Source organism: Phragmites australis, chromosome 23 (assembly GCF_958298935.1).
Source record: "Phragmites australis chromosome 23, lpPhrAust1.1, whole genome shotgun sequence".
Lineage (NCBI taxonomy): Eukaryota > Viridiplantae > Streptophyta > Magnoliopsida > Poales > Poaceae > Phragmites > Phragmites australis.
Genome location: NC_084943.1, coordinates 1194283 through 1220458, shown reverse-complemented (window position 1 = coordinate 1220458; position 26176 = coordinate 1194283). Strand labels below are relative to the sequence as shown.

Here is a 26176-nt window from a genome sequence, read left to right as displayed (position 1 = left end):
GACCACTCCCCATCTCCCTCTGCTGTCCCCACCAGGGTTCAATTTATCGACAGTAACCGGTCAAAATTCGCAGTTACCGAGTTTACCGCTCCGGTCCGGTTTCAGAAACCAAATGGTAACCGAATTTGAATTCAAAAAATTTGAAAAAAAATAAATCAGAAAACAAATCTAAAAAAACTAGACACAATTCTAAGATCTTATGTGAAATTTGTTTTAAAAAATAATGTCGTTTGCATCATATTCTATAGGCAGGACACTTGAAAAAAATGAAAAAAGTTGAAGCGTGCGACTGAGTTATTAACTCATGTTAAGGAAAAGCTTAACATGTAAACACATATTTTTATTGTGTAGGACATATCTTAAGAGGATTTTTAAAATTAATTTCATTTTATTTAGAGTTTTATTAATTTCTTTATGATTTTTACAAATTTCACAAGGATAAAGTGAATATGTTAAGAAACAGCATTGTAATTAACTTTTTCATGTCTACTATTATTTTTTTGACGTAAAGCATAGTATAAATAAACTAATAAAAGTAGTTTCACTAATTTTAGAGGTGTGATGGGTCAGTTATGAATTAATCTAGTCGTAATATATTTACATAATCCTGCATGTTACAATAATTAATTCATGAGTTCATGTATTTTTAAAAGATATAGGATCATATAAGAAGATTAACAAAATTAGTTTTATGATTTTTGGATTAGCAGAGAGTAAACTATGCATTTAACTTGGTTTAACAAATACATTTTCTCACAATTTTTTTTAATTTTTTTATAAGTATAAATATTTTTATCATGTAGATCATGTTACAAAGAAACCAACAAAATTTGTTTCACTTAATTTGAAGCCCAGATGAAATTATTGATTTCACAAGATTGAACTAATTTTTAGATGTGTTTATTTAACTTCACTAAAAATCAAGAAAACCGAACGATTACCGATAAAATCGAGCGATTACTGATAATACGAAAAATTTGAAAAAATTGCTCGATAGATCGAGAAAATCGCTCGGTAACCGGTCTGATTCGATCGGTTATCGAGAGACGATTTTGACAAATTTTTAACCAAATTTTAAATTTTAGTAAATAAATTTTACACGAATTTTAGTCGAATTTAAAACGGTTATCTGATAATCGCGAATTTTCGATTACCGAACGGGTAACCAAACTCCGATCGGTGAGTGAAACCTTGGTCCCCACTAGGCCACCGCCGTCGACGAAGACCTAGCTCCGGTGCCATGGCCGCCGCCCACGCGGGCCGCCGCCGCGAGGCGCACCTCCTCCTGACCTGGTCGTCTCTGGCCACTATCTGGACACGGGGCCGCCACGGGCTGAAGCGGCACCGCCGGAAGCACGAGATCCACTCGCCCGATCAAGATGGTAGGGGGGGTGGTGGTGGTGATGGAGAACCGCAGCTTCGACCACATCCTCGGCTGGATCCGCCGCACCCGCCCCGACATCGATGGCCTCACCGGCAAGGAGTCCAATCACCTCAAGACCTCCGACCCATCATCCCCGGAGATATTCGTCACCGACGATCCGGATCCATGTTTGTGCACTTGGGGCACAGATCAGGCACCTTGTCTGAATTAGTAATTTTTTCTGTGATTTGTGAGTACTTGTGTTCTTCCACAAACTGATAAATTTCGTGTTTCCGAATTCCTCCGGCCATCTTTCCCGGCATTCTTGGTGCTAGGGAGATGCGCGGTACAGGCGCCATAACACAGTGTCGACGTCGCCGCCCTAGTCGATGCAGGACGCCGCCTCGATCCGAACACGCTCCGCCTCCATCCCCGCCTCGATCCGCCTATTCCCCACCCGCCGGACGCCGCCTCGATCCGAACACGCTCCGCCTCCACCCCCGCCTCGATCCGCCTATTCCGCACCCGCCGGGCGCCGCCTCGATCCGATCTTCAGGATGCTGCCTCGATCCGAACACGGCCCGCCTTGATCTCCGGCTCGGTGTAGCACCAAGCGGCGAGCACCTTGTGCGAGGCGCGCATCACGGAGATTGGTACCGAGCCTAACTTGTTGCTGTGTGCTGCTTTCCGTGACCTTCCCTTTGTTCAGACGCTAGACTGAATATATCTACCATGTTCAGCTTCGAGTGCTTGTTCATTAGTGAGTGTTTTGGGAGCATCTCTCAGTTTAGTTGTTGCATGTGTAGTATTCTTAGAGGTAGATTTAGACAATCGCTGTTGCGAAATTTGGCCTTGAACTGATACCTGTCTATTTGCTGCTTCCTGTCATACTAGAATGTATCTAGAGTGATCACTGTTCAAGATTCGTCTTTGAGCTTGTCCTCTGGAACATGCTCTTGGTAATCTGTTAGGTGCTTGGTTTAATCCCTACTAGTACAGTACATTAGCTTTGTTGATTCGACTAGCTGAACTCCTTTTCTTATCAATTTTTCCTGGTTAGCCGAATAGTGCATGCAAGCTATTTGTTGATGCGATGCGCTGTATGTCACTCACCGGAGGATAGTAGGATTGGGAATTTCAATCTTGTTGTAGTGGATAGCCAGGTGCAATAGTTTGGCAACGATGCGATTTTTGTGCGCTTCGAGTTGCCAATTGGGGCATGGAGTGATGTTTTGATTAATGTATTGCATGTTTTTTCCCAATTGGTCTGGGAAATTTGGTTAGATTTGATTACTTTGCCTGTTCTAGGTGGAATATGGGGAAAGTGTCAAATCTTGGGGCGCATTCTTTCTTTAAAATTTAAACAGAAACTTTCACTGCTTTGTCCCTCTTCATTGCAGTCTTGTTTTGCCTCTCCTTTGATCTACTCCTATATTGATTCTTCTACTTGTTCATGGATGGACTGTATTTGTTCTAAGATATTACGCACAATGTTGGACATCTTCTATCAACAATGATGAGAAGAAGCTACCCGATGGCAGCGAAGTGCAAGCTGGCTTGGAGTTGCTGTACCGTGGGGCTCGGATTTCGCTTGGCTGCTCAATCGGTATTGATTTCCTTACCTTTACCTGTCCTTGTGGCTTTCGTACGAGTGAACTATCGGGGTTGATTTCGCAAAGGCTATTGCAATTTAGTCTTGCTGAGGGTTCTTGTTCCCTGGTTGTGGCTTTCTCAGCCCAGCTAGTACCCGTGCTACTTTCGTGGTTATCACACAATCACTGGTTTGCCGATTGAAACAGGTATTTCGGTTTAGGATTAAACCTTGATCCTTTAGAGTTTGACACCAACTTTGTGGAATCGGTGTCAGTCTGGAACTTCTACACTTAGCATGGGTGCCTGACTAAACGTATGCAATTGTGCTAACATGCAGATGGTTTTGTTGGTGGAATACTAAGATCGAGTGCATGTATTCAGAAGCAATTTTTATTCTGAGCGAAGGAGCAGATATAGCACTGCAGTATCGAGCAATTTTTGTTGGCTGTGTAGTTTCCTTTTCTGTACCTTCTTAATCTTACTTAGATGTGTACATTTTGGTGTTGCAGTTACTGTTGCAGCAATAGAGCTGTACCTATCAAGTACGTACTAAGTAGATGAAATGTAGCAGCCTATTTTGGGCATTTTCTGCTGACCTTCATGACTACCAATTTGCAGTTGAAGTTTTGCTTGTCATCACTACTCACTAGGAATCAGCCAGCCCGATGGGATATTATATGTTGTTTATTTATATCATCATTTTCACCCATATTAGTTATGGCACTAAGCACTACTAATGCAACCTATCGTAGTTTCTGTCCTTTTCATGATGTGATCAGTTAGCTATGAACTGCAGATGTTTTTAGATCAAATTAGCATCGCTTGGATTGCTTGGGTAGTCCTTTCTGTTTGTATTTACCTTTGGCTGATGCTACAAAATTTGTAATCTCAAAAGCAAAGCAGCTTCTGTGTAATGTGCATTAACCTCTCTAATGATCTCATTGGTCCATTTGATCAGGGGTTTAGAAAGGTTGATCCAGATAGATGGGAATTTGCTAATTAGGGTTTTTTGAGAGGACAAAAACATCTGCTGAAAACCTTTTGTGTGGGGGTAGTTAAGTTCGACGTGTTCTGCTAGCAAGAAGCAGTTTATTTTGACCTTTCAATTTCAAAACTTGCAAACAGCCCAACACATGATGTGTGTGCCAGGGACATGGAGGTTATTGGGTTAGATGAGACCTCTTTCAGTTGCGACAAGGTGATTATGAGCTCAACCACAAGTGATTGAAGTTTGTCGGATGGAATACTTGTGTTATCTGTTGTTCCTCTTCTAAATCATGTGTCATCGATATTACACTCTGATGCTCAGGTTTTGGAAGTGAGATATGTGAGACAGAACATGTGAAATATGTGTCATGTTGTCCTTACATTGCACTAGTTGCTAGCTGTGTACTATCCTTCGTTATGTTTGTGGTGTGTTCCATGGTGGAATGAAGATATATAGTTTTTTATGAGTTTCCTAGGTTTTTTCTGATTTTTTGAGACTATTTTTGTTCTCCGGTATTTTTATCCCCTTGGTTCCCAAACAGCAGCAGGGAACAAAAACCCGGGCAGGAATTTCCCCCCGGGGAAATAAATTGTCCTTAAAATCCCCCAAGGGATCTCCTTCCCTGGGATTCCCTCTAGGCTATGTTTGGAAAGAAAGTAAGCAGTAGTGTTGACACAAAATCAACACACTAGTAAGTTGACTTTCAAGAAAGAAAAATTAGACATAAAAATTAAACACGGAAAACCAGCATGTTCTAAGAACAAAATAGAGATAGGGCATAGAAGCCAATTTATTGGAAGAATTGTGTACATCATGAATTATTGTATTTTGCAAGCATATTCAGAGTATATTGTGAGCTTTTCATCCTCCATTGCTTCCAGGATGGCCCGGTTAATCGTGACAAAGCCAGTGCACAAGTAGGGGCTCAGGTTGGTGAAGTTGTGGCGAGCAGTCTGAAGGGTGGACTGCTCAAAGTAGTCGGATGGATGAATGAGGGCACCAGCAAAACCCTGGGTGGGGCACAAAAGGCGCCGGGGTAGGCTGCCAGCGATGATCAGAGACAGACGCTGCAGCGGCCCATCGACTATGCAGGTGAGGTTTTTTATCTGCCTAAGGCTGCTATCGGTCTTCTCATAGGATCCCTCGGTTACATGAGCGGCACACTAGTACAGGACCAGGCCGAGCTGTGCCAAGTGATCCGTCGTGCCCTGATCCTGCACGAATGGCCTGTACATCACTCCCTGATATCCTGCGGAAAGCTTGGTATGTTGAAATAGTAACTAGTGTTCCGGTGGTCCTAGCTGGAGCAACTTCTCTAGTTGTTACAACTGCTACATTTATAGGACTGCATGTCACACCATGCATTTAACTGATAAGAACAAGGAGTTTTAGCTCTATCTAGAATGACACTATGCAATTCGGAAGTATTCACGGTGAAGGCAAAGTTGAACCTAGTTGGCATGTCTGCATTGGAACGAATACTATGGGAATGTTCAGTTTGTTCCCTTTGGATTCGTCCCCTTGCCTTTTTCATATCTACCAGGTAGCAACCAGCAAACTTTGGGATCAACCACATTAGACTGTAGAAGACTATGCTTCGAAACTTCCAGCAAAATTACATTAATGACGATTCACATGTTTGAGAAATCCTACACTATGCGCTGAAAAAAGAAGTGGTAATTCCAGAAGAGATGTGGCATCTACTTACAATGGCAAAACTTTTGCAGGGTAAGTTGTTATCGCTCTGTTAAGAAATAGTAGGTGTATTTTTTTAAAAATCAAATTTTACGTATTTTGACTAATATTTAATCAAATTATAAGAATGCATAGTGTATAAATATTATATAAGTAGGTTCACAATTTAAAATGATTTCACACTATATAGATTTTGTAGCTATAAATGATACACTTTGTGAGAAAATATTGGTTAAAATTTAACTTCGAAGACCAAGCCCAAGAGAAATGTGCCTACTAGGCCTATTTCTTTTGTGAAAAGTCAAACTTTGCGTACTTTGATTAATATTTAATCAAATTATACGAATGTATAGTATATAAAAATTATATTAATTAGATTCATAATTCAAAATGATTTAACACTATATAGGTTTTGTAACTATAAATGATATATTTTGTAAAAAACCTTAGTTAAAATATAACTTCGAAGATCAAGCTTAAAAGAAATATATCTATTATTTTTAAATGGAGCGAGGAGTAGTTAAGCAACTTGTTATGGTTGGACCCATGTCTGAAAGGCCGGTTAATCCAAACAACCTGTTAGTCTGTCCCAGAAAATTGGCATGCAAACATGACCTGACCAATTAGGAACACAGGCAAGCAAAACCTCACGAACTCTAATCTTTAAGGAAGATGCATTGGTCATCAGTCATTTCCTAGTAATATGTGCCTCTGCATTAGTTATTGGGGTTTATCCCGGTGGCTGGCATAATTAAAGCAAGCAACCAATAAGATACTAAAGCTTGAAGGTCTTTGGAATAGGCTAATTAGATATGCATTAGATCGAGGGTCCTTAATAACAAAATCATAATCAATATTTCACTCGATTGATGTTATGGACATGAACCAACTGGTTTGATAAATCATAGCAGTTCCACATCAGTTTACCCTACAAGCTCAAGTGCAACCGAAAGCTGAAGTTAAGAAAGAGTCAGCAGAGAGAAAAACTCGTTTACCACAACAAATCATGGTTTAGAGTCCGGGGAGAGGTAGGATCTTCAGGTAGGGTGAGGGGTGCGCGTGCAGGGGAGGGAATTGATTTTTTGCTACCGCTAACAAGGAGCTTCGCTTATTTGTCGTTTTCAATATTGCTTTTGCTTATTTGCTGTCCAGAACAATGACTCATCGATTATCTTGCCATTATCTCATTTTAAATCATTTTTCTTTTCTTTTCCTCTCTCAGGTCAACTAAAAGGACAAAAATACTCCTGCTCATCTCAGACTGAGCCAAATCGACTCCAGATCGACACTCTGGCCCGTGTTCATCCTCTCCGCCCCGCCTCCCCCCGCCTCTCCCTGGCACCCCGCCTTTCCCCGCCCCTCCCTGGCGGCCTGGCGGTCCTCCCAGGGTCAGCTGCTGCTGCTACAAGTACTAGGATGATTTCATCGGCGCAACATGGCTGCTACAAGTGGTGGGAGGTGAAGTATGGCCAGTTCTTCAACCTTGTTCCTACCTGTCCGAGAGGGCAGCAGCAGGAGTTCCTCTGGTGAGAACAATGCCTGGGCTCATTTCTCTTCCATTTGTGAGACTTTGCACATGTTTTCTGATCATTTTTGTTCTTTCGGAAATAAATTTTGTTTGCAGAGTGCACCGGCGGACCAGGCCAAGGCTCGGCTTTGAGTTATATCATGGTAGCATCTTGTGTTCCAGGCTGAGAGAGCAACATTCTTCACTCGTCTTCTCTTTATCTACCAAACGAGAGCTACTATGAGAATCAACCCCAAATATGAATAATCCAATGTCAACCTGCACTTACAATACAAATCCAGTTGCAAAGAAAGACTCGCCCTATCAAAGTTCAGGATGTTTCTTCTTCTGCTGCACTTTTTTAGGGGTGGGACCAGGGATATGCGAGCTAACAAACCGCAACAAGGCACAAACAATTGGGTACAATCGCATCATGCTTGATTATCGCATTTGGTCTATTCCAGCACTTACGAGCTTGTGAATCTTCTGCATAGCTTCTGGGTTCTTCAGGTGATCCTGAGCAGCCCTGGGGTTGGATTGCTAAGGCTTTCAACTCGATCCGCTGGGAATACCTTCTTACCCTACTTTGAGAGGCCAGCGCCCAGAGTTGCATATCTCTATATAGGCTGATGACGCAGTGGCTTTTGTGTCTCCAACGACGAAGGATGTCTCGGTTCTCGCTGCGATCCTTAATTCCTTTGGGGAAGCAACCAGCCTCAAAACCAACTTCGCCAAAACATTGGCCACCAAGATAAGATGCTTCGAGATTAAAATGGACGAGATCCTAGCTGACCTCCTCGTTGCCCATGTCGACTTCCCCATCACTTACCTTGGCCTCCTGCTCTCCACAAAGCGCCTAAAAAATCCGATCTTCAACCTTTGGTGGGCAGAACTACAACCAAAATGGCCACATGGCAGGGCAAACTGGCCGTTTAACCCTGGTCAAATTGGTGCCCTTCTCATAGCCTGTCTACTTCCTCGCGGGTATTAGGGCACCCAAATGAACTCTAAAGGAAATCGATTTGGCTAGGCATCAGTTTCTCTGGTCCGGCTGTCAGCGGCTAACCAGGGGTAGTTGCAAAGTCAACTGGGATCGCGTCAGTAGGCTGAAAAGCAAGGGCGGCCTAGGCGTTCTGCACCTACAAGCTTTTGGCAGAGCGCCAAGGCAGCGATGGTTGTGGCATGAGTGGAAATCGCCACAAAAGCTATAGTTGGGTCCGAGATTCCTTGTGACAATTTTGGCAGGCTTATTTTTGCGACGTCTACTGAGATTATGATTGGGGATGGTAACTCCATCTCATTTTGGCACTCTTTCTGGGCTGGCGGTCGTAGGCCTATTGATTTTGCCCCACCCCCTCATCTACAAGGCGTGCAGGGCAAAGCGACGGAACCTGCGTGAGGTCTTCGGAGATAACTCCTAGCTCCATGACATTGACTTTCGTCAAATGACATCGCACCAACACATTCACCAGGTTGTTCTCCTATGGCAGGCTACGCATGGTGTGTCTTTACACCCTCAGTCTCCCGATGACATCTTATGGAAGATGGATGCGCGGCAGGTGTACTCCACGTCTTTGGCCTGCAAGATGCGATTTTGGCGATCCACGGACACCAACTTTGCCATCATCTTCTGGTAGGTCTGGGCGCCACCCAAATGCAAATTCTTTGCATGGCTAGCTAAGGCTATGGACCACTGATCGACTCTCCAAGAGGGGATGGCCCTGTACCTCCACCTGCGGGCTCTGCGACGGTTCCCTCAAACTTGTCATCATCTCCTCGCGAACTGCAGATTCACCTTGCGCATTTTGGCCCAAATGGCAACTTGGCTCGCTCAGGCATTGACTCGGCCAATTGGCCCCATACGGACTCGGTTCACGAATGGTGGACGGCCATGGCTAATATCCAGCACTCCCCGCACAAAGGAGTTAGATCGCTCATCATGTTGGTTTTCTGGGAGATCCGGAAGGAACGAAATCGGTGTGTTTTTGATCATCGAGAGATTGCTGCAGCCCACTCGTCCAAGTCATGAAGGACGAAGCTTCTCTTTGGGCTTTTGCGCGCCATCTAGGACGCCTTATCGCGCAAGAGTAGGCTTTCTGCTTTGGGCTCAGGATTATGCCGAGATCCCGGCCCTGGTGTATTTTTTTCCTTTTGTGGCCTCTCATTTTCAAACTTTGTTCGTTGTCTGTTGGATTTTCTTCTAATTAATACAACGGGTAGTTTTTCTTCCGGTTCAGTTAAAAAAAAAAGAGCAGCCCGGGGGTTCTCCAGGAAATCAATTAGCACCTACAAAACAAGAATTATAATGTCACTCACAGCCAGATATTATCAGTTTCAACAGAGAACATAGATTTTATGTTGGATTATGATTCGAATTCAAGTTGGGTTATACAAGGGATGTCTTCGATCCATATTCCGGAACAGTTCGTATTAGACTCGAGTCGCATGTGTTCACCCTTATAAATATATCTTGTAAGCTGTAAAAAGAGTTGAAACGCTCATTTTAATTCTCTATATTGTACACATCTCTGATATAGTGAGGATCGCTGATTGACGCTAGTGATTTTTTTTAAAGATTTTTCACGTAACAACTATATCTCATATTTGATCCTATTATACTTAATTTCTAACCGGTGGTACTAAAGCCAGATTGAACACACGAGTACGAGAAAAAAATCAGATCTGTTCGGTTTCACCGAATCGATTTCGCCATCGGTCTCCTTCGCTTTCGTCGTCGTCCATGATTGCATCTACGTTGATCCGTTCGCGCGCCCACCGTCTCGACGGCCGGTTCCCGCGTCATTCGATCAGCACAACCGTCCGGTTTCTTGCTGTTGTCTCGATCGTGGAGACGATCTCCTGGCGGGGCCCGCTGAAGCACCCGATGCCGCCTTGCTACACGCGCTGCTGTGATCTGAAGCCGTCGGCCGCGTGTCAACCAGGAATCTCGCTGACTCGCTCGTACAGAGGAACGACAGCCGTTTCGAGACGGTGAGATCGATCTGTCCCGCGTGGCCGCGTGCGTGTACTATCTCGAAGATCAAAAAGGTTGCCCCCGAGTCTGCGTGTGCTGTCCCGAGGAGAAGAAAAACAATTTCAAGCCAATTTTTGCTACACGCACACAATTTTTTGCTACACGCATACACAATTTTTGCTACACGCTTATATGAAATACGGTATTCTGTCGCTAGATTGAGATAGAAGGTTTTCTCTATAGCAAGTTAAGATATGAGCTATTTTTATACATATTAATCTGGATAATGCGCTCGATAATTTTGAGAACAAGGATCAAAAGTTTGATCTGATAAAGAAAAGAGAAAGGATCGTAAGACTTTGTCACAAATTCATCTTCATTTATCAAATAATATTTTACAAGAGGTTTTACAGGAGAAAAATGCTGCTGCTTTATAGCTAAAGCTGGAATCGATCTCCATGTTAAAGGATCTGATCAGCAAAATACATTTGAAGATGAAGCTGTTCACGTACAAATTACAGGAAGGTGGCTATGTGTTGAATCATCTTTCAGTCTTCAAGGAGATCGTTGCTGACCTATAGTCCATGGAGGTAAAATATGATGATGGTGGCTTGAGTCTTATTCTTTTGTGCTCATTGCCCAGTTCTTTTGCAAACTTAAGAGATACCATATTATACAGTCATGATACTCTAACTTTGAAAGAAGTTTATGAGGCATTGCATGCTAAGGAAAAGATGAAACATATAGTATCTACTGATGGCTCGATTTTTAATGGAGATGGTTTGATTGTGCGTGGCAGGACAAAGAAAAAGAATTCGCATCATGGTCAAAGAGGTAAAAGTTCGAACGGTTACAGGGGTCGTTTGAAGTTCAGAGGCAAAGAAATTTTTTACAGGTATTGCAAGAAAATAATCATGACATATCTGAATATTACAAGTTGAAGAATAAAGAAAATAGGAAAGGTAAATCTAACGAAAATAGTAAAGTTTTAGTTGTTGCTTCCGATAATAGTTCTGATGGAGAGACTCTCGTTGCTTTTGTCGGATGTGCTAGTAGTGGTGATGAATGAATTATTGACTCTGTTACGTCTTTCCATATATGCGTATATAGAGATTGGTTCACCACTTATAATTCTGTTCAAGTGTTGGTTTTATTAGGATGGGTGATGACAACCCATGTCTAATTGTTGGAATTGAATCAATTATGATAAAGATGCATGGCGACATTGTTAGAACCTTAACAGATGTAAGTCACGTTCCATGTATGAAAATAAACATTATTTTCTTTGAGTACTCTTGATAATAAAGGGTATGATTGGTTAGGAGAAGATTATATTTTAAAGGTGAAAAAAATTTCCTTATTGTAATGAAAGGTGATTTGAAGTCTGTCAATTTATATCATCTCTGAGGCACTACAATCATAGGTGATGTCGTTATAAGTTCACATTCATTATCAGATTATGATGCTACTAATATTTGGCATATGCGTCTTGGGTATATGAGTGAACTTGGTTTGGTAGAATTGAGCAAGAGAGATCTTCTTGATGGACATAACATCGTCAAGCTAAAATTTTATGAGTATTGTATTTTTGGTAAACATAAGAGGATGAAATTCAACACTTCGGTTCATACAATAGAAGGTATTCTTGATTATGTGCATTCTAATTTATTGGGACCATCTTGTATGCCTTCACTTGGTGATTCTCGTTTTATTGATGATTACTCGAGGAGAGTTTGGCTTTATTTCTTGAAGCATAAATCAGAAGTATTTAAAGAGTGGAAGGTTATGGTTGAATGGCAAACCACAAAGAAGGTAAAGAAATTTCACACTGATAATAGAATGAAATTCTGTTATGATGAATTTGATTCATATTGTAAGTCTGAAAGCATTGTGAGACACTACACTATTCCTGATACTCTACAACAAAACGGTGTAGCTGAGCGTATGAACAGAACTATCATATCGAGGGCTCGTTGCATGTTGTATAATGCAGGTATGCATAGATGTTTTTGGGCTAAAGCCGCTTCCACTGCTTGCTATCTTATTAATTGATCACCCAACATTGCTATTGATAATAAAACTCTAATTGAGGTATGATCTAGTTCTCCAACTGATTATTCAGAATTGAGAGTTTTCGGTTGTCCTGCTTATGCTCATGTCGATAATAGTAAATTGGAGCCTAGAGCTATTAAGTGCATCTTTCTTGGTTATAAATCTGGTGTTAAAGGTTATAAATTGTGGAATCATGCAACACAAAATGCGGTAATTAGCAGGAATGTTATCTTTAAAGGAAAAATGCAACCCTCCTAAAGTCACTTGGATTTTGACTTTCCCCCTCAAAAGTTGTTTTGCTTTAAAAAAACCCCAAAGGTTTGGTTTTGTTTGAAAAACACCCTCAAAAATTCAAAATATTTTTTAAAAAAATCACAAAAAATTCTAAAACAAAGTAGAGACAATTCTAAGACCTTTTGTGAAATTTATTTTCAAAAATAATATCCTTTGCATCATAATTCATGGAGAGGAAGTTTGAAAAAAAAAAGAAAAACATGCACTCATTTATTAATTCGAGTTAAATGCATAGTTAATTATTTACTAATCCAAAAATCATGAAACCAATTTTTTTAGTCTTCTTACATGATCCTCTATCTTCTAAAAATACATAAAATCTTGAAATAGTTATTGTAACGTGCATGATTGAGTAAATGTGATGCAAATAGATTAATTCATAACTAATCCATAACACCTCAAAATTAGTGAAACCACTTTTATTAATTTACTTATACAATTATTTGTATAGGAAAAATAATGATAGACATGACAAAGTTAAAATAACATGAGTTAATAAATGAGCTGCACATTTTTTTTTCAAACTTCCTCTCCACGAAATATGATGCAAAGGATATTATTTTTGAAAAAAAAATTCACAGAAGTATTTTATTAATGCAAAAGGTACACAAGATGGAGTATTTTATTAATGCAAAAGGTACACAAGATGATGCTGACCATGATGCACCTATTGCTGAAAATTTATTTATTGATCATGATTCATCTAGTGTTCCGTATTCTTCTTTCGTTGTGCAGCCTACACAACATTCTATTGCAGTTGATAGGCTTAGAAGGTAAATTAATCCACCCAATAGGTTAATTGAGGAGTGTAATATTGTTACTTATGCTTTGAGTTGTGCAGAAGAAGTTGAAGGTAAAGTAAAACCTTCTAATTATAATGAGACTATTACTTCTGCTAATTATAATAATTGGATGATACATGAGGTTTGACTCATTTATGCTCTCTAATGATTTTAAGTGTTCTGATTATGATAGCTGTGTCTATTTGAAAACTGTTATGATTCAGCTATTTATTTGCTTCTCTATGTCGATGATATGTTAATTGCTGCAAAGGATAAATCAAAAATAGCCAAATTGAAATCACAGTTGAGTAGTGAATTTGAGATGAATGATTTAAGTGCAGCAAAAAAAATTCTTAGCATGTAGATCATTAGAGATAGGAAAGTTGGCAAGTTATGTCTTAGTCAATAAGGCTACATTGAGAAGGTCCTTCGTTATTTTAATATGCATGATGCAAAACCAGTGAGTACTCCATTAGTTGCATATTTCAAATTATTTTCAGCTTTATGTCCTGAGTCAGATTATGATATTGAGTAAATGTCTAGAGTTCCATATTCAAATACAGTTGGTTCACTTATATATGTCATGGTCTGCTCTTATTCTGATTTATCTCATGTACTGAGTGTTGTTAGTAGATTCATAGCTAATCCTGTCAAAGACCATTAGAAAGTTGTTCAGTGGATTTTCAGATATTTGTGTGGTACTTCTAATGCTTGTTTGCAGTTTGGAATATCTGAAAATGGACTTGTTGGTTATATTGACTCAGATTATGTTGGTGATTTGGAAAAGAGGAGATCTATCACATGTTATGTTTTCACTATTGGTGGTTGTGCTTGTTAGTTGGAAAGCATGTTTGCATGCTACTGTTGCTTTATCAACTACTGAAACTGAATATATGGTTATTTCTGAAGCATGCAAAGAAGTTGTTTGGCTGAAAGGTTTGTATACTGAGCTTTGTGAAGATAATTGTTGCGTTAATATATTTGTGATAGGCAGAGTATTATTTGCCTTACAAAGGATCAGATGTATCATAAAAGAACAAATCATATTGATACGAGGTATCATTATATTCGAGATGTGTATTGCTAAAGATGATATTAAAATATGAAGATGATCACTCATGATAATCCCGCTGATATGATGATAAACCCAATTCCTGCTATTAAATTTGAGCAATGCTTAAGTTTAGTTGGTATTACAGTTTGAGTCCTAGAGATTTTTTAGCGACGGTGATATTTATTATTGAAGGGAATTTATTGATGATTCTTCATTTGCTACAAGATTGAATTTGTGTTAAGGTAGAGTTTGTTGGATTGTGATATGAATTCTTGTTAGGTCATACATGGGACACATTTGGTTTACATTTCGAAACAGTCCGTATTAGACTCGAGTCGTATATGTTCACCCTATAAATATATATTGTAAGCTGCAAGGAGAATTGAGACGCACATTATAATCTACTGTATTATACACATTTTTAATATAGTGAAGATCGTTGATTGACGTTCGTGATTTTTTTCTGTAAGAATTTTTCACGTAAAAATTATATCCTGTATTTGATTGTATGGTGCTTGATTTCTAACATTTGATGATACCTGTCGCATGATAGGATCGGTAAGGATGTTCTGGATTTATGGGTCTTGCATAGCTTTGTTCTGCAGAAACAGCATGAGGACCAGTTAACAATACTTTAATCTGAAGCAGCAAATAAGAAAGTAACACAGAAGTATATCAATAGTATTACCTGTCTTTCTTGCAATTAGTCCCGACTTATTTCACCCCTGTTGGCCTTGTTGATCTGTTCGATACAGCTGCAAATGTGAAAAATAGTTAAAAAGTTAGCTTGTTGGTTTATGCAAACATATCATGTAATACACTGAATGATTTGATTACTGGTACGACATAGCTTCATTACCTCCTAACACCATCAAGCAGTTCTAGGTTATTCGGATCATGCTTGAACAATTCAAATGGAATGACCACATCAGATCTAACCTTTATTCAGCAACCGTGCAGCAGCAGAAGCTTGGGGATTCTTCCTCTTCTTCTTGGTATCAGCAGCAGCAGCTGACGCTGGGAGGGTGAACACGGGCCGGAGTATGGCCAGAATATGGAGTCGATTTGGTTCAGCCTGAGATGAGCAGGGGCATTTTTGTCATTTTAGTTGGTCCGAGAGAGGAAAAGAAAATAAAAATGACTTAAAATAGGATAATGGCGAGATAATCAAGAAGTCCTTATTCTGGGTAGCAAATAAGCGAAGACAAAGTAAAAAATGGCAAATAAGCAAAAAAAACTCCTTTTTGACGGTGGCGAAAAAATCAATTCTGGGTGCTGGTCCGGCTCGGGTGGATGGCCACGCGTGGGGAATCGGGGTCAGCAGCGGCGCAGACACCCGGGCTTGGTGACCTGAGCCCTCGGTCTGGATAAGGGACACACTGGCTGGCAGGTGGAGTATAGGACTAGCAGAGCAGCGTACGCTGGCACGTAGCCAAAGTGGACTGGACTAGTCAAGTAGAGCAAGGTTCGATGCGGAGAAGAGTAGGCTTCGCACTGCTGGGGTCAACCAAATTTTCCTTTGGGCTACGGCCCATGGATCGCCTCCATTTTGTTATGGGTTTTTATGCCCAACTATAAAAAAAAGTGCATGTATGCATGTTAAATATAGGAAAAAAAAATCTATTTTACTCTCTTGAACTATTGATCTAATTTGAAAGATCACTCGCAACCAGGATACTAGAAATAGAACCCCCTCATGTTTGGAAACCGGATGTGGAACCCCTCAGAGCCGAATCTAAGCCGGGTTTGGTCCGACGTGGCGCATAAATCCTTGTTTTGGTCTGACGTGGCATCGAGGCTGCTGCTGGCGCTGGTGCTCGCCTCGATGGCGTCCCCATCGGTGGCGTTCTTGAACCGGCTAAGCCTGATGGGGAGTACGATGCTGCTCGCAGCCATGTTTGGCGCCTCCTGCTGCTGCTTCTCCTCCTTGCCCAATGAAAGAGCACGACGACGACGAGTGCGGTGCAGACAACGACACCCTAGTGGAGATGGAGCTCAGAGGCGGGTGGGCGGGTGTGTGTTTTTTTGCCTCCGTTGTGTTTTGGAGGAGGTCCTATTAATAGGGCCAAAAAGGCACTGGCGGCGGCTCGACTAGGCTGCCATCGACATGCTGCTGGAGTTCGCGTACGGTGAGCTATCCGCTGCCACCGTCGGTAGGGGGTTGGGGAACGTATTCCATGTCGCGTGCATCGACATCTGGCTCCGCTCCAGTGCCACGTGCCCGCTTTGCCACGCCTCGCTCTCCACGTGCGTCCTCACCGTCGCGGACACGTCGTCCGTCGAGCCGGACGTCGAGGAGGAGAAGGAGCAGTAGGAGGCGCCAAACGCGGCCACGAGCAGCGTCATGTTCCCCGTCAGGCTTGGCCGGTTCAAGAACGCCGCCATCGAGGCGAGCACCAGCGCCAGCAGCCGCCTCGATGCCAGGTCGGACCAAAACAGGAATTTATGCACCACGTCAGATTAAAACCGGTTTAGATTCGGTTCCAAAAATTCCACATCATGTTTCCAAATATGAGAGGGGTTCTATTTCTGCTATCCCAGTTGCAAGTGATCTTTTAAATTGAACCAATAATGTAAGGGTACACAGTACTACTAATTTGTTCGTTCAAGTTCTCAGCCGTCGTTCGCCAATAAGTAGATTCGCAGAATAAGGTAGGAGGATTGTGAGAGTCATAGTCAAGTAGGTTCGCTAATACTCTTTTTGGAGAACCGAGCATCGCTCGCATGATAGAACCTCTCCGGAGCTCACACACCCGGGTTCCACCGGGTGCTCGCATTCAGGTGGGAAAAATCCTCCAGGTGTCCCCTTCAAAATAATTTGTGCTCATTTTGTTTTGGTTGATTTTGTCCTACCGTATTTTCTCGACTTAACATTTTTAGTAAGTTAACATATGCAATGTCAAGCACGTGAGCTGTACATTTTTTCTTTACTCTTTTTTCACACTGGTTTTTTGAAAGAAGTTTTCAGGGCATCAAGTACATATTCTAACGAACTTGAGATTGGTGGCCTCTTAAGCCACTTTTCTCACTATAGCTACTGTTTCTGATACGTGCGTCTAGCGTTTCAGTCGCTCACCTGATTTTTCACCAATGGGTGGTGCTGTCGTGTTATGTCCTTCCAGACTCTTTTGGTGATGTCGGGCTCCTGCCCTCCTCCCGATTCGCCCCAGTTCGCTCACCCTTCATCGTGGACTAACTCGGCTTGCCCTCCTACTCCCCAGCTTCGACCCCATCCCCCTTGCCCATACCCTTGCTGGCTTTCCTTGGGTGCTGCTGCTGCTATCCGACCACCGCACAATTCAATCCCCGCTTTGACTTCGTACTGCTCACACCCCACGATAACGTCATCGCCAGCGGACCACGGGCTCATCTCCATCAACCGATCTAAGGTAAGGCTCCCCTCTGTGCTCCTACCTATCCGCCTCTTTCCCCATCCCCTTCCTCACCTTCATAGTGCTCTCTTTATTAGAATCTCACGTACAATCCCCTCGCGAGAGCTACAACATCTCATCTCTCTCTGTTTCTTCCTCGTGAGAACAGCACCACAAGACCACCTCCAATCCCCTAGATCTCCTCCATTATTAGATCAACATCATCACCACCTCACTTCTCTCTCTTCCACACGCTGTTGATGCCTAAACCAAGGCGCTGGCCGCAGTTTTCCTTTACAACACTCCTCAACCTAAACTCACTTCCTTCTGTCATCACAAGAGAAGAGCAGCAGCACACCGCCACCATGTGCAGGGCCCAGGTGGGCTCCAAGAGCAGCAAAATGGGGATTTGTTTCTCTTCTAGTTATTTTTAATATATTAATGCTTCAACAGGAGAAATAGAAAGAGCTACTATGAGAAGAATAATAAACAGGTACTAAAGGTGCTGGTACGATGGTTTATATTTTTCTTCTCCTATGAGGGAGAACAGGAATAATTGAGGTGTCGTGAGATAAAAAAAATGAGATTGGAGATGTGGCAAGTCAATCACTGTAACAAATAAGGAGAATTAGATTGATTATTTCTTAACTCGTCTATTTAATTTTAATTTTAGATAATATTACTATAACATTATTTTTTTATTCTGATTAAACACTAAAATCTTATAGCCGCGTCAATCAGCCTAATAAATATAAAAGTGTCAACGCGAGTGTTGTACGTGGATGCGTTTACTTCTTGATTTTTGTCGCCCGCTCTTCCAATTTCTCTCACCCTTTCCCCATTTTTCACTGACGATGGCCCTCTCCCTCAACAGCTCTGCCTGTGCTGCCCCCTCCCGAGGCTCTCTCCCTTCCCTCCCCATCGCTCCCTCGACGCATCCCGCCGTCAGATCTGGGCAGCACACGGCGCCGCTGGCGGAATCTGGCATCGTCAGCGGCGGCCAAGTCGAGTCCATGGTCATCCCCACAAAGTGCGTCTGTAGTGGACAACCCACGGCTTTCTCTCTCCGCGCAAAGCCCTCTTGGACTCCACGCAAAGGCACGCCCGTCCAGCCGTCCTAGTCATGGAGATTTGTAGCAGTTGTAAACCTTTATCTCGATGGGCTGCGTGGCACGGTGCCTTTCCGACATATATAAAAGGTTAAAGAAATCTTTTGTTAGATCTGTTCTTGACTCGATCATTGACTCTTTTACTGTAGACGTGATTGGTTGCTCTTAAATTCTGTTTCTCGTATATACGTAGACTGAAGGAAGCAGGTTGAGCGGATGTAATATTGTTTGGTTGGTTGTATTTATTTGAACAGATTGAATTGTGTTTCTGATATGTTATTTGTATAAAGGTGATTTTATAATACTAACAAGTAGATCTGTCTGTATAAACGGATATAGAAATCTATATTTATCGGATCAAACTACGGAAAAAAACTCTAAACCAAATTAGAAATATATATTTGTATCCATCGAACCAAATAAAAATAGTATATATAAACAATCATACACATTTGTCTCCAAAATTATATAGATCCACCGAACCAGAATCCCTGAAATACAGACAATCAATCACCCAGTCCTTCACTCACTGCAAACCGATGAACTTGCAAACCTGCCCACCTGCACCCTCTGCTCGCCCGCCGCCGCCTCTGCTCTAGTCTGGATAACATCCTCTGAGTATGAAGCAACTACCATGCTTTTTTCTTCTTTTTGCCTGTTTGTAATCTTCTTGTTGAAATTTTGTCTGACTGCCTTAGCAATTTTGCAAGTGTAGCGTAGCTCTGTCTCTCTTGTTAGCAATGCTAGCCTTGTCATCAAAAGAATAAAGCGGCAGCTTCTAGTAAATTGATTAGTATTCTTCTTTCCTAATAACGTTCTTAGTGACATGAAATTCTATTTTAGCACTGGTAAAGATCTTTAGCTGAAATTAATGACGGAAATGATTTTAATTGGTTCAACTTTGTTACAGCACGAACCAAAGACTGAAGCAATGGCGGTGGTCCTGGATGCTTTTGCATCCTACGTCGCTCGCCTGCTGACGGATATGACGAGAGAAGAGGTGGGAATTCTGTTGGGTGTCTCCAGCGAAATCAACAGCCTGAGTGTCAAGCTCGGGGACCTCGAGAACATACTAGACGACGCCGACAGGAGGAACATCACCGACCGGAGCGTGCAGGGGTGGGTGAGGGAGCTCAAGGATGCCATGTACGAAGCCATCGACATCCTCGACCTGTGCCAGCTCAGGGCCATGGAGCGCGGCCCACTCGCCGCGAGCACGGCTGGATGCTGCAACCCGTTGCTGTTCTGCCTGCGGAATCCCCTCTTCGCACACGACATCGGCAGCCGCATCAGGGCGCTCAACCGGAGGCTGGACGGCATCAAGGAGAGGAGTGCTCAGTTGAGGTTCCTCAACCTCAGCTCCAACAAGCCCCGTAACAGCAAGGTGACCTCTCGCCGAGCTGCCATCCGCGAGACGACGGGGGAGCCTGTCCGGTCGGATGTGGTGGTCGGGGAGAAGATCAAAGAGGACACGAGAGAACTGGTGGAGATGCTAACAGAAAAAGAGGGCAGCAACAGCGACATCATGGTAGTCGCCATCGTGGGTGTCGGCGGCATCGGCAAGACCACCCTCGCCCGGGAGATCTTCAATCACGAGACCATCAAGGACAAGTTCGACAAGAGGATATGGCTGAGCATCAACCAGGACTTCGACAAGGCCGAGCTGCTCCGGACCGCCATCACCCTTGCCGGGGGAGACCATAGCGGAGAGAAAGCAATGGCCGTGCTCATGCCAGCCCTTGCGGCTGCCTTGGCAGGGAAGAAGCTCTTGCTGGTCATGGATGATGTGTGGAGCCACAAGGCATGGGAGGATGTGCTCGAAACACCCTTGGTCAATGCTGCGCTTCGAGAAGGTAGCCGAGTCATGGTCACCACAAGAGATGTGAGAGTCGCTCGAGCAATGAAAGCAGTGCAGCCCTACCACCATGTCGACAAACTCGGGCCCGAAGATGCCTGGTTATTGCTCAAGAAGCAGGTCCGTGCAATGTTTGCTGCCTTTTAATACCTTTTTTGCCTGCAATTGTGCAATCTGCTTCGCATTTCTACAAGTTGATACTCCACGTGTTACTGTGTAACTTTGTTCTTATTTTTGAAGATCTGATGGACTGTTGATATACATTTGAAACGTTGAGCAAACACATTTCAGTACAGACTCCTGCATCGAAAAAAGTTTTCAGTGAAGACTCACACAGAAATAGCACTAACATGACATGCGTGCCATCAATTCAAGCTTGTCAAAACATTTTTGTTTATGTTTATACTGGGCAACATGCACTGAGCTGGTCTAAACTTCTAATACATTGGGACTTCAAAAAAGGCATAGCATATTTCAGTACAAATTTAGTTCAAACTGCTCTACCAATTAACCAACGAAGCCCATCAATTTTCTCATTCAGTAATCCACCTGTTAACATCTGACATGAAGCAAGAGTGATATATTCATTTTTGCTTTGCATAATGAACTATGAATCCAGTAAACCCGGTGTCATGCGCAAATAAAGATTAACCCCAATGGTTTACGAAACTAGAGTCAAATTTGGTGGTTGTACTCACACTATTTTGGAAGGCAGGACTAACTGTTATGCCCTAATTTTTTTACCAAACAGTGCTACTAGAGGTGAAATCTGAAAGTGCTCGACAAACATAAAATAAAACAATGAAGATAGCATTATACTTAAAAAATAATAATGAAGATAGAGCTATTAGTAATTAAAAATAGCACTGCCCATATATCGCTTACCAATTTTATGGGCTTCAACTGCTTGCAGGTAGTCTCAAATGAGATAAATGAAGCTAATATTGATATGCTAAAGGATATCGGAATGGAAATTATAGCAAAATGTGATGGCTTGCCACTTGCAGTCAAAGTGATGGGAGGACTCTTGTGCCAGAAAGAGAGAAATAGAAGTGATTGGGAGAAAGTTCTGAATGATTCTGCATGGTCAGTTGCTGGAATGCCGGAAGAGCTAAACTACGCTGTATACCTAAGCTACGAAGATCTGTCTCCTTGTTTGAAGCAATGCTTTCTGCACTACTCCCTTCTCCCCAAAAATATAGTGTTTGGTTATGATATAATTGTTGGAATGTGGATCAGCGAGGGATTTGTTCATGGAAGCTCATTAGATGAACTTGAAGAATCAGGAAGACAGTACTACAAGGAGTTAATCGTGCGGAACCTCATAGAGCCAGACAAAGAGTATATTGATCAATATCATTGCACCATGCACGATGTTGTTCGCTCATTTGGTCAATGCGTGTCAGGAGATGAAGCACTAGTAGCCCACAACGGAGAAATTGGTATTATTAGTAAACTCAATTCAGAAAAATTTCTCCGGCTGTGTATAGAAACCAGAGGATCCGAATCAGGTGAATTACAGTGGAGCATGTTACAAGGACAGAGATCTTTGAGAACACTAATATCAATTGGACAATTCAATATTATGCCTGGTGATTCGTTGATTGCTTTTTCAAGCCTGCGAACCTTGCATATACAATCTGCAAATGTTGCTCCACTGCTTGACACACTGTATCAACTGAAGCACTTGAGGTATCTGTCCATACGGTACTGTGATATATCTAGACTGCCAGAAAACATTGGCAAGATGAAGTTCTTGCAGCTCATTAGCCTTAGAGGATGTGAACGTCTGACGAAACTTCCTAATAGTATTGTAAAGCTAGGGCAGCTGAGGTATCTGAGCCTTACTGGCACAAGTATAAATGTTGGCATACCTAGGGGGTTCGGTGGCCTAACAAATTTGAGGAAACTATATGGGTTTCCAGCCCTCATGTGTGGTGATTGGTGTAGTTTGGAAGAGTTGGGGCCTCTTTTCCAGCTCAGGGATCTTGCAATAAAGGGTCTCGAGAATGTATCTGCTGCCTCGCTTGCCACAAAGGCGAAGCTTGGTGCCAAGGAGCATCTTACCTATTTGACGTTAGGGTGCAGCAGCAGACTGGGAGACGATGGTTTGGCCACCAAAGAAGGAAACGCCTCTGAGGAGGAGCAAGGACGTATTGTGGAGGTGTTTGATGAGCTCTGCCCTCCGCCATGCTTAGAGAGTCTCGATATCGGAGGATATTTTGGTCAGCGGCTCCCAAGGTGGATGATGTCGTCGACAGCAATGGTGGCCCTTAAGTTCCTGAGGTTTCTAACGATGGATGACCTGGCCTTCTGTACCAAGCTCCCTGATGGTTTGTGTCAGCTCCCCTGTTTGCAGCTCCTACAGGTTGACCATGCTCCAGCCATCAGGCGTGTGGGGCCTGATTTCCAGCGGCCCTACCATGGTCACCCACCTCAGGCAGAGGCGGCGTTTCCTAGATTGCATAGGCTGGAGTTCATTGGAATGGTGGAATGGGAGGAGTGGGAGTGGGAGGAGCGAACTGATGTGCAAGCCTTGCCTGTTTTGGAGGTGCTCCTACTCAAGAGGTGCAAGTTGAGGCGCGTTCCTCCTGGCCTTGCCTCCCATGCGAGGGCCCTGAAAAAGGTATACATATATGAGGTCCAGCACCTCAGCTCTCTGGAGAGCTTGGCTTCCATTATTGAGCTTGATGTGTTTAACAACCCCAACCTGGAGAAGATCACTAACCTCCCCAAATTGCGAAGTCTTACTATTGTTAAGTGCCCAAAGATGAAAGTACTGCACGGTGTTCCTACAATCCAGAGGCTCGGGCTGGAGGATTACTGCATGGAGACGCTCCCAACGTACTTGCAAAATGTGAACCCTAGGCATCTCCTTCTGGACTGCAGCCTACCGCTGCTCACTTCCATAGCCACAGGAAAATGGGACAAGTTGTGCCATATCCAGCGCGTCAATGCCTATGCGCGCGATGGACGCAATCCAAGGAAATGGTACGTGATGTACACAGGAGAACCCAAAAACATTGAGACCAATATCGTCGACAGATCTTCCAAACTCGGAGGTAAATTAACACAATCGCTTCATCTACATATGCTTCCTTAATTTCCTTGTGTTGGTTCCGTCTTTCTCAGTATGTTACAGTAGAGTCTGAACTTGTTTGGTACTTTTTCGTCTTTGATTCATCGTACCGACTCAGGGGATGAAGAGGAACAACAGGTTGGTACAAGAACACCATCTCAAGCAAAAAAGAAAGTATGCAGAAGAAGAGGAGATGGATTGAACAATACACATTGAGGCCCTGTTTTGGAGGAAGCGTATTTTCTTGGGAAGTTTTGGGATTACATTTGGATGGAGAGTTACATGCATCGCCTTACGGAGAAAATACTAGGATTGTTCTCACTGCTTTGTACTTCCCTTTTCTGCCACATGTTCAACCAGATCATTCATGTCGAACCCTATTCCTGAGTCCTCATATGTCTCGTGTATCAGTTTCTAGATCAGCAGCTGATACGCATAGAATTATAATAGAGTACACTATAGTCATACCTTAATTAAGGTTACATCATAATAGTTTGCCAATCAAAGGTCATACGCCATAGGATTCATTACATCTACGGCTGACCGGTCAAATTGAAGACAGAGTTTAACAGCAGAAGGCAACATACAAGGTGAGCCCCATTGCCACAGGCAACATGGGTGCGGTTGTTGACTCAAATGTCATCTTTAAGGGTGAAGTCGTAGTCGCCGTCTTCATTTGAACAGTAAGCAAGAATGAGTACACAAAGTACTCAGCAATTTCCTAGACCTACCTCAAGGTGTTGCATAGACGCTTGAGGGTATGGCCAGGATAAGCCTTTAGGGATATAGATTAAGCACAAAGCAATTTTTATGCAGTTTGATAAACCTTTCGCAATCAAGATGCAAAGCATTTGATAAAACAAGTTTTAATTACTAGGGTTGTTCACCGAGGGAGCTAGCCATCCCAATCAATGATTCAAGTTTAAAACTGGTGGACCCCTGATCCCACCCAGTCCACGGCTCCCAGACGGCATTCCCAAAATATAGACATCCACACAGCCCACACACTCCACCAAGGAAAACTCACACTTGGGGGCAAACCAATGTGACTCAACCGTAACCATGTCCATGACTAAGGACGTGGCTATTCGAATAGATTAGCATTCTGTAAAAATTGTACACTTTTCCCACACGATATAGCCAACTCCATACCAAGGCCTTGTGGGGAAGGATTATAACGAGGCCCTTGCCTATCTGGCCTTGCAAGACTTCCACATTCTCGGTTATCTCGGGGCTCATGACCACCTACGGTCTTCTGCCGGATTGCAAGGATCTCCTTGGATACACTATGCATCTGCTCCAGGACCTGAAGTACTCCAACATCCATCGTGGTCAACAAGCTCGCAAGACAGGAAAACAGCCAAGTCCCCACCCATACAGGGAGCATGTGGTTGTACGGTAGGAGTTAGGTGAGATGTCACAAAGATTCGGTCCTTAAGCGACCAAGACGATCTTCTTCTATCCCAAGGGACTCCTAGGCCTCTTGTCCAACAAAGCAGCGAATACCACGAAGGTGTTCCTGCCCATCATCCAGGGTACCACTGCTCACCCTGTCAAAACAGTTTTTGTTGTTTTAACTTTCACCCACACTTACCACACACTCACATCATCAACCGAAACACCACCTTTTCACACCTTCGCAACACATATTATGAAATAAGTAAAAAGTGGTAACAACATACAGAGGTAACAAACCCTAAGCATACTAGTGACAAAGTAGCATCAACATTAATATAAATAATGTTGAAACATCTAAGTTTGACCATGGTATAAGGTAAACATGGCATGGTTAAATAGATCTAAAACATAGCATGCATATACATTTAAAAGAACTCGACCAATTTTTTTTTAATGTGGGATCAATATGATCAAGGAGACAAGACTTGCCTCCTTCCTTGAAGTCTTATGGTAGCTCTTCAAACTGGTCCTGATCTTCAGGTCCTTCCTGGAACTCTGGTTCCTCTAAATTATGCAAGATTACCGTTCATAAGCGTATATAGAAACAAGATTTAAATTCAAATTTAAATCCAACTAAAATTCAAATAAACTCTATTATTAAACTAGCACAAATAGCTAGAGGATGAATTTAGATGAAAGAAACGCTAAAATCAGAGTTAGAACGGAGGAGAAATAGTCCTCGAAAGATCTTCTAGAAAACTAATTCCAGAAAAAGAAAAGAGGATAGTATATTCTCTAAGAATATTTCCTTGTGATATAAAAACAGATTTTATAATTAATATATATTTTTGGAATTAAACTAAATATTATAGCGAATATTTCTTATTTTTAAATTATTTTTCAAAATTTAAACCTAATTTTGAAATCCTAGAAAAGAAAATATTATTCCATAATTATTTTTGACAATTTAAATTAGAATTTATAATTAATAATTAATTTTGAAATTCGAAAAAAGGAAAAGAATATTCCAAAGAATATCACTAGATTTTTAATTACATTTCA

General features: G+C 42.3%; 2 protein-coding genes across 8 annotated transcripts; both read left to right on the top strand.

Moving 5' to 3' along the window:
• The first annotated feature begins 1142 nt into the window (after nt 1-1142).
• LOC133905868 (uncharacterized) lies at nt 1143-9806 on the top strand. Of its 6 annotated transcripts, none has more exons than XR_009907710.1 (7): nt 1143-1551; nt 1699-2016; nt 2842-2969; nt 4826-5036; nt 6862-7165; nt 7264-8779; nt 9792-9806. XR_009907710.1 is itself a non-coding variant. In XM_062347650.1 (3 exons), coding segments are annotated over exons 1-3 (417 nt in total). In that variant the 5' UTR covers nt 5051-5095; the 3' UTR covers nt 7265-7495. The 6 variants fall into 6 exon arrangements, 2 of the variants coding, with proteins under 2 accessions (XP_062203634.1, XP_062203635.1); XR_009907709.1 differs by having other exon boundaries at nt 1143-1584; XR_009907708.1 differs by having other exon boundaries at nt 1143-2016.
• A 9517-nt stretch (nt 9807-19323) lies between these two features.
• Nucleotides 19324-24106, top strand: LOC133905705 (disease resistance protein RGA2-like). Of its 2 annotated transcripts, XM_062347466.1 has the most exons (4): nt 19324-19400; nt 19693-20757; nt 21551-23699; nt 23835-24106. In XM_062347466.1, the coding sequence occupies exons 2-4, from the start codon at nt 19714-19716 to the stop codon at nt 23930-23932; spliced, it is 3291 nt and encodes a 1096-aa protein (XP_062203450.1). In that variant the 5' UTR covers nt 19324-19400; nt 19693-19713; the 3' UTR covers nt 23933-24106. The 2 variants fall into 2 exon arrangements, with proteins under 2 accessions (XP_062203450.1, XP_062203449.1); XM_062347465.1 differs by lacking the exon at nt 19324-19400 and having other exon boundaries at nt 19639-20757.
• Nucleotides 24107-26176: the final 2070 nt, after the last annotated feature.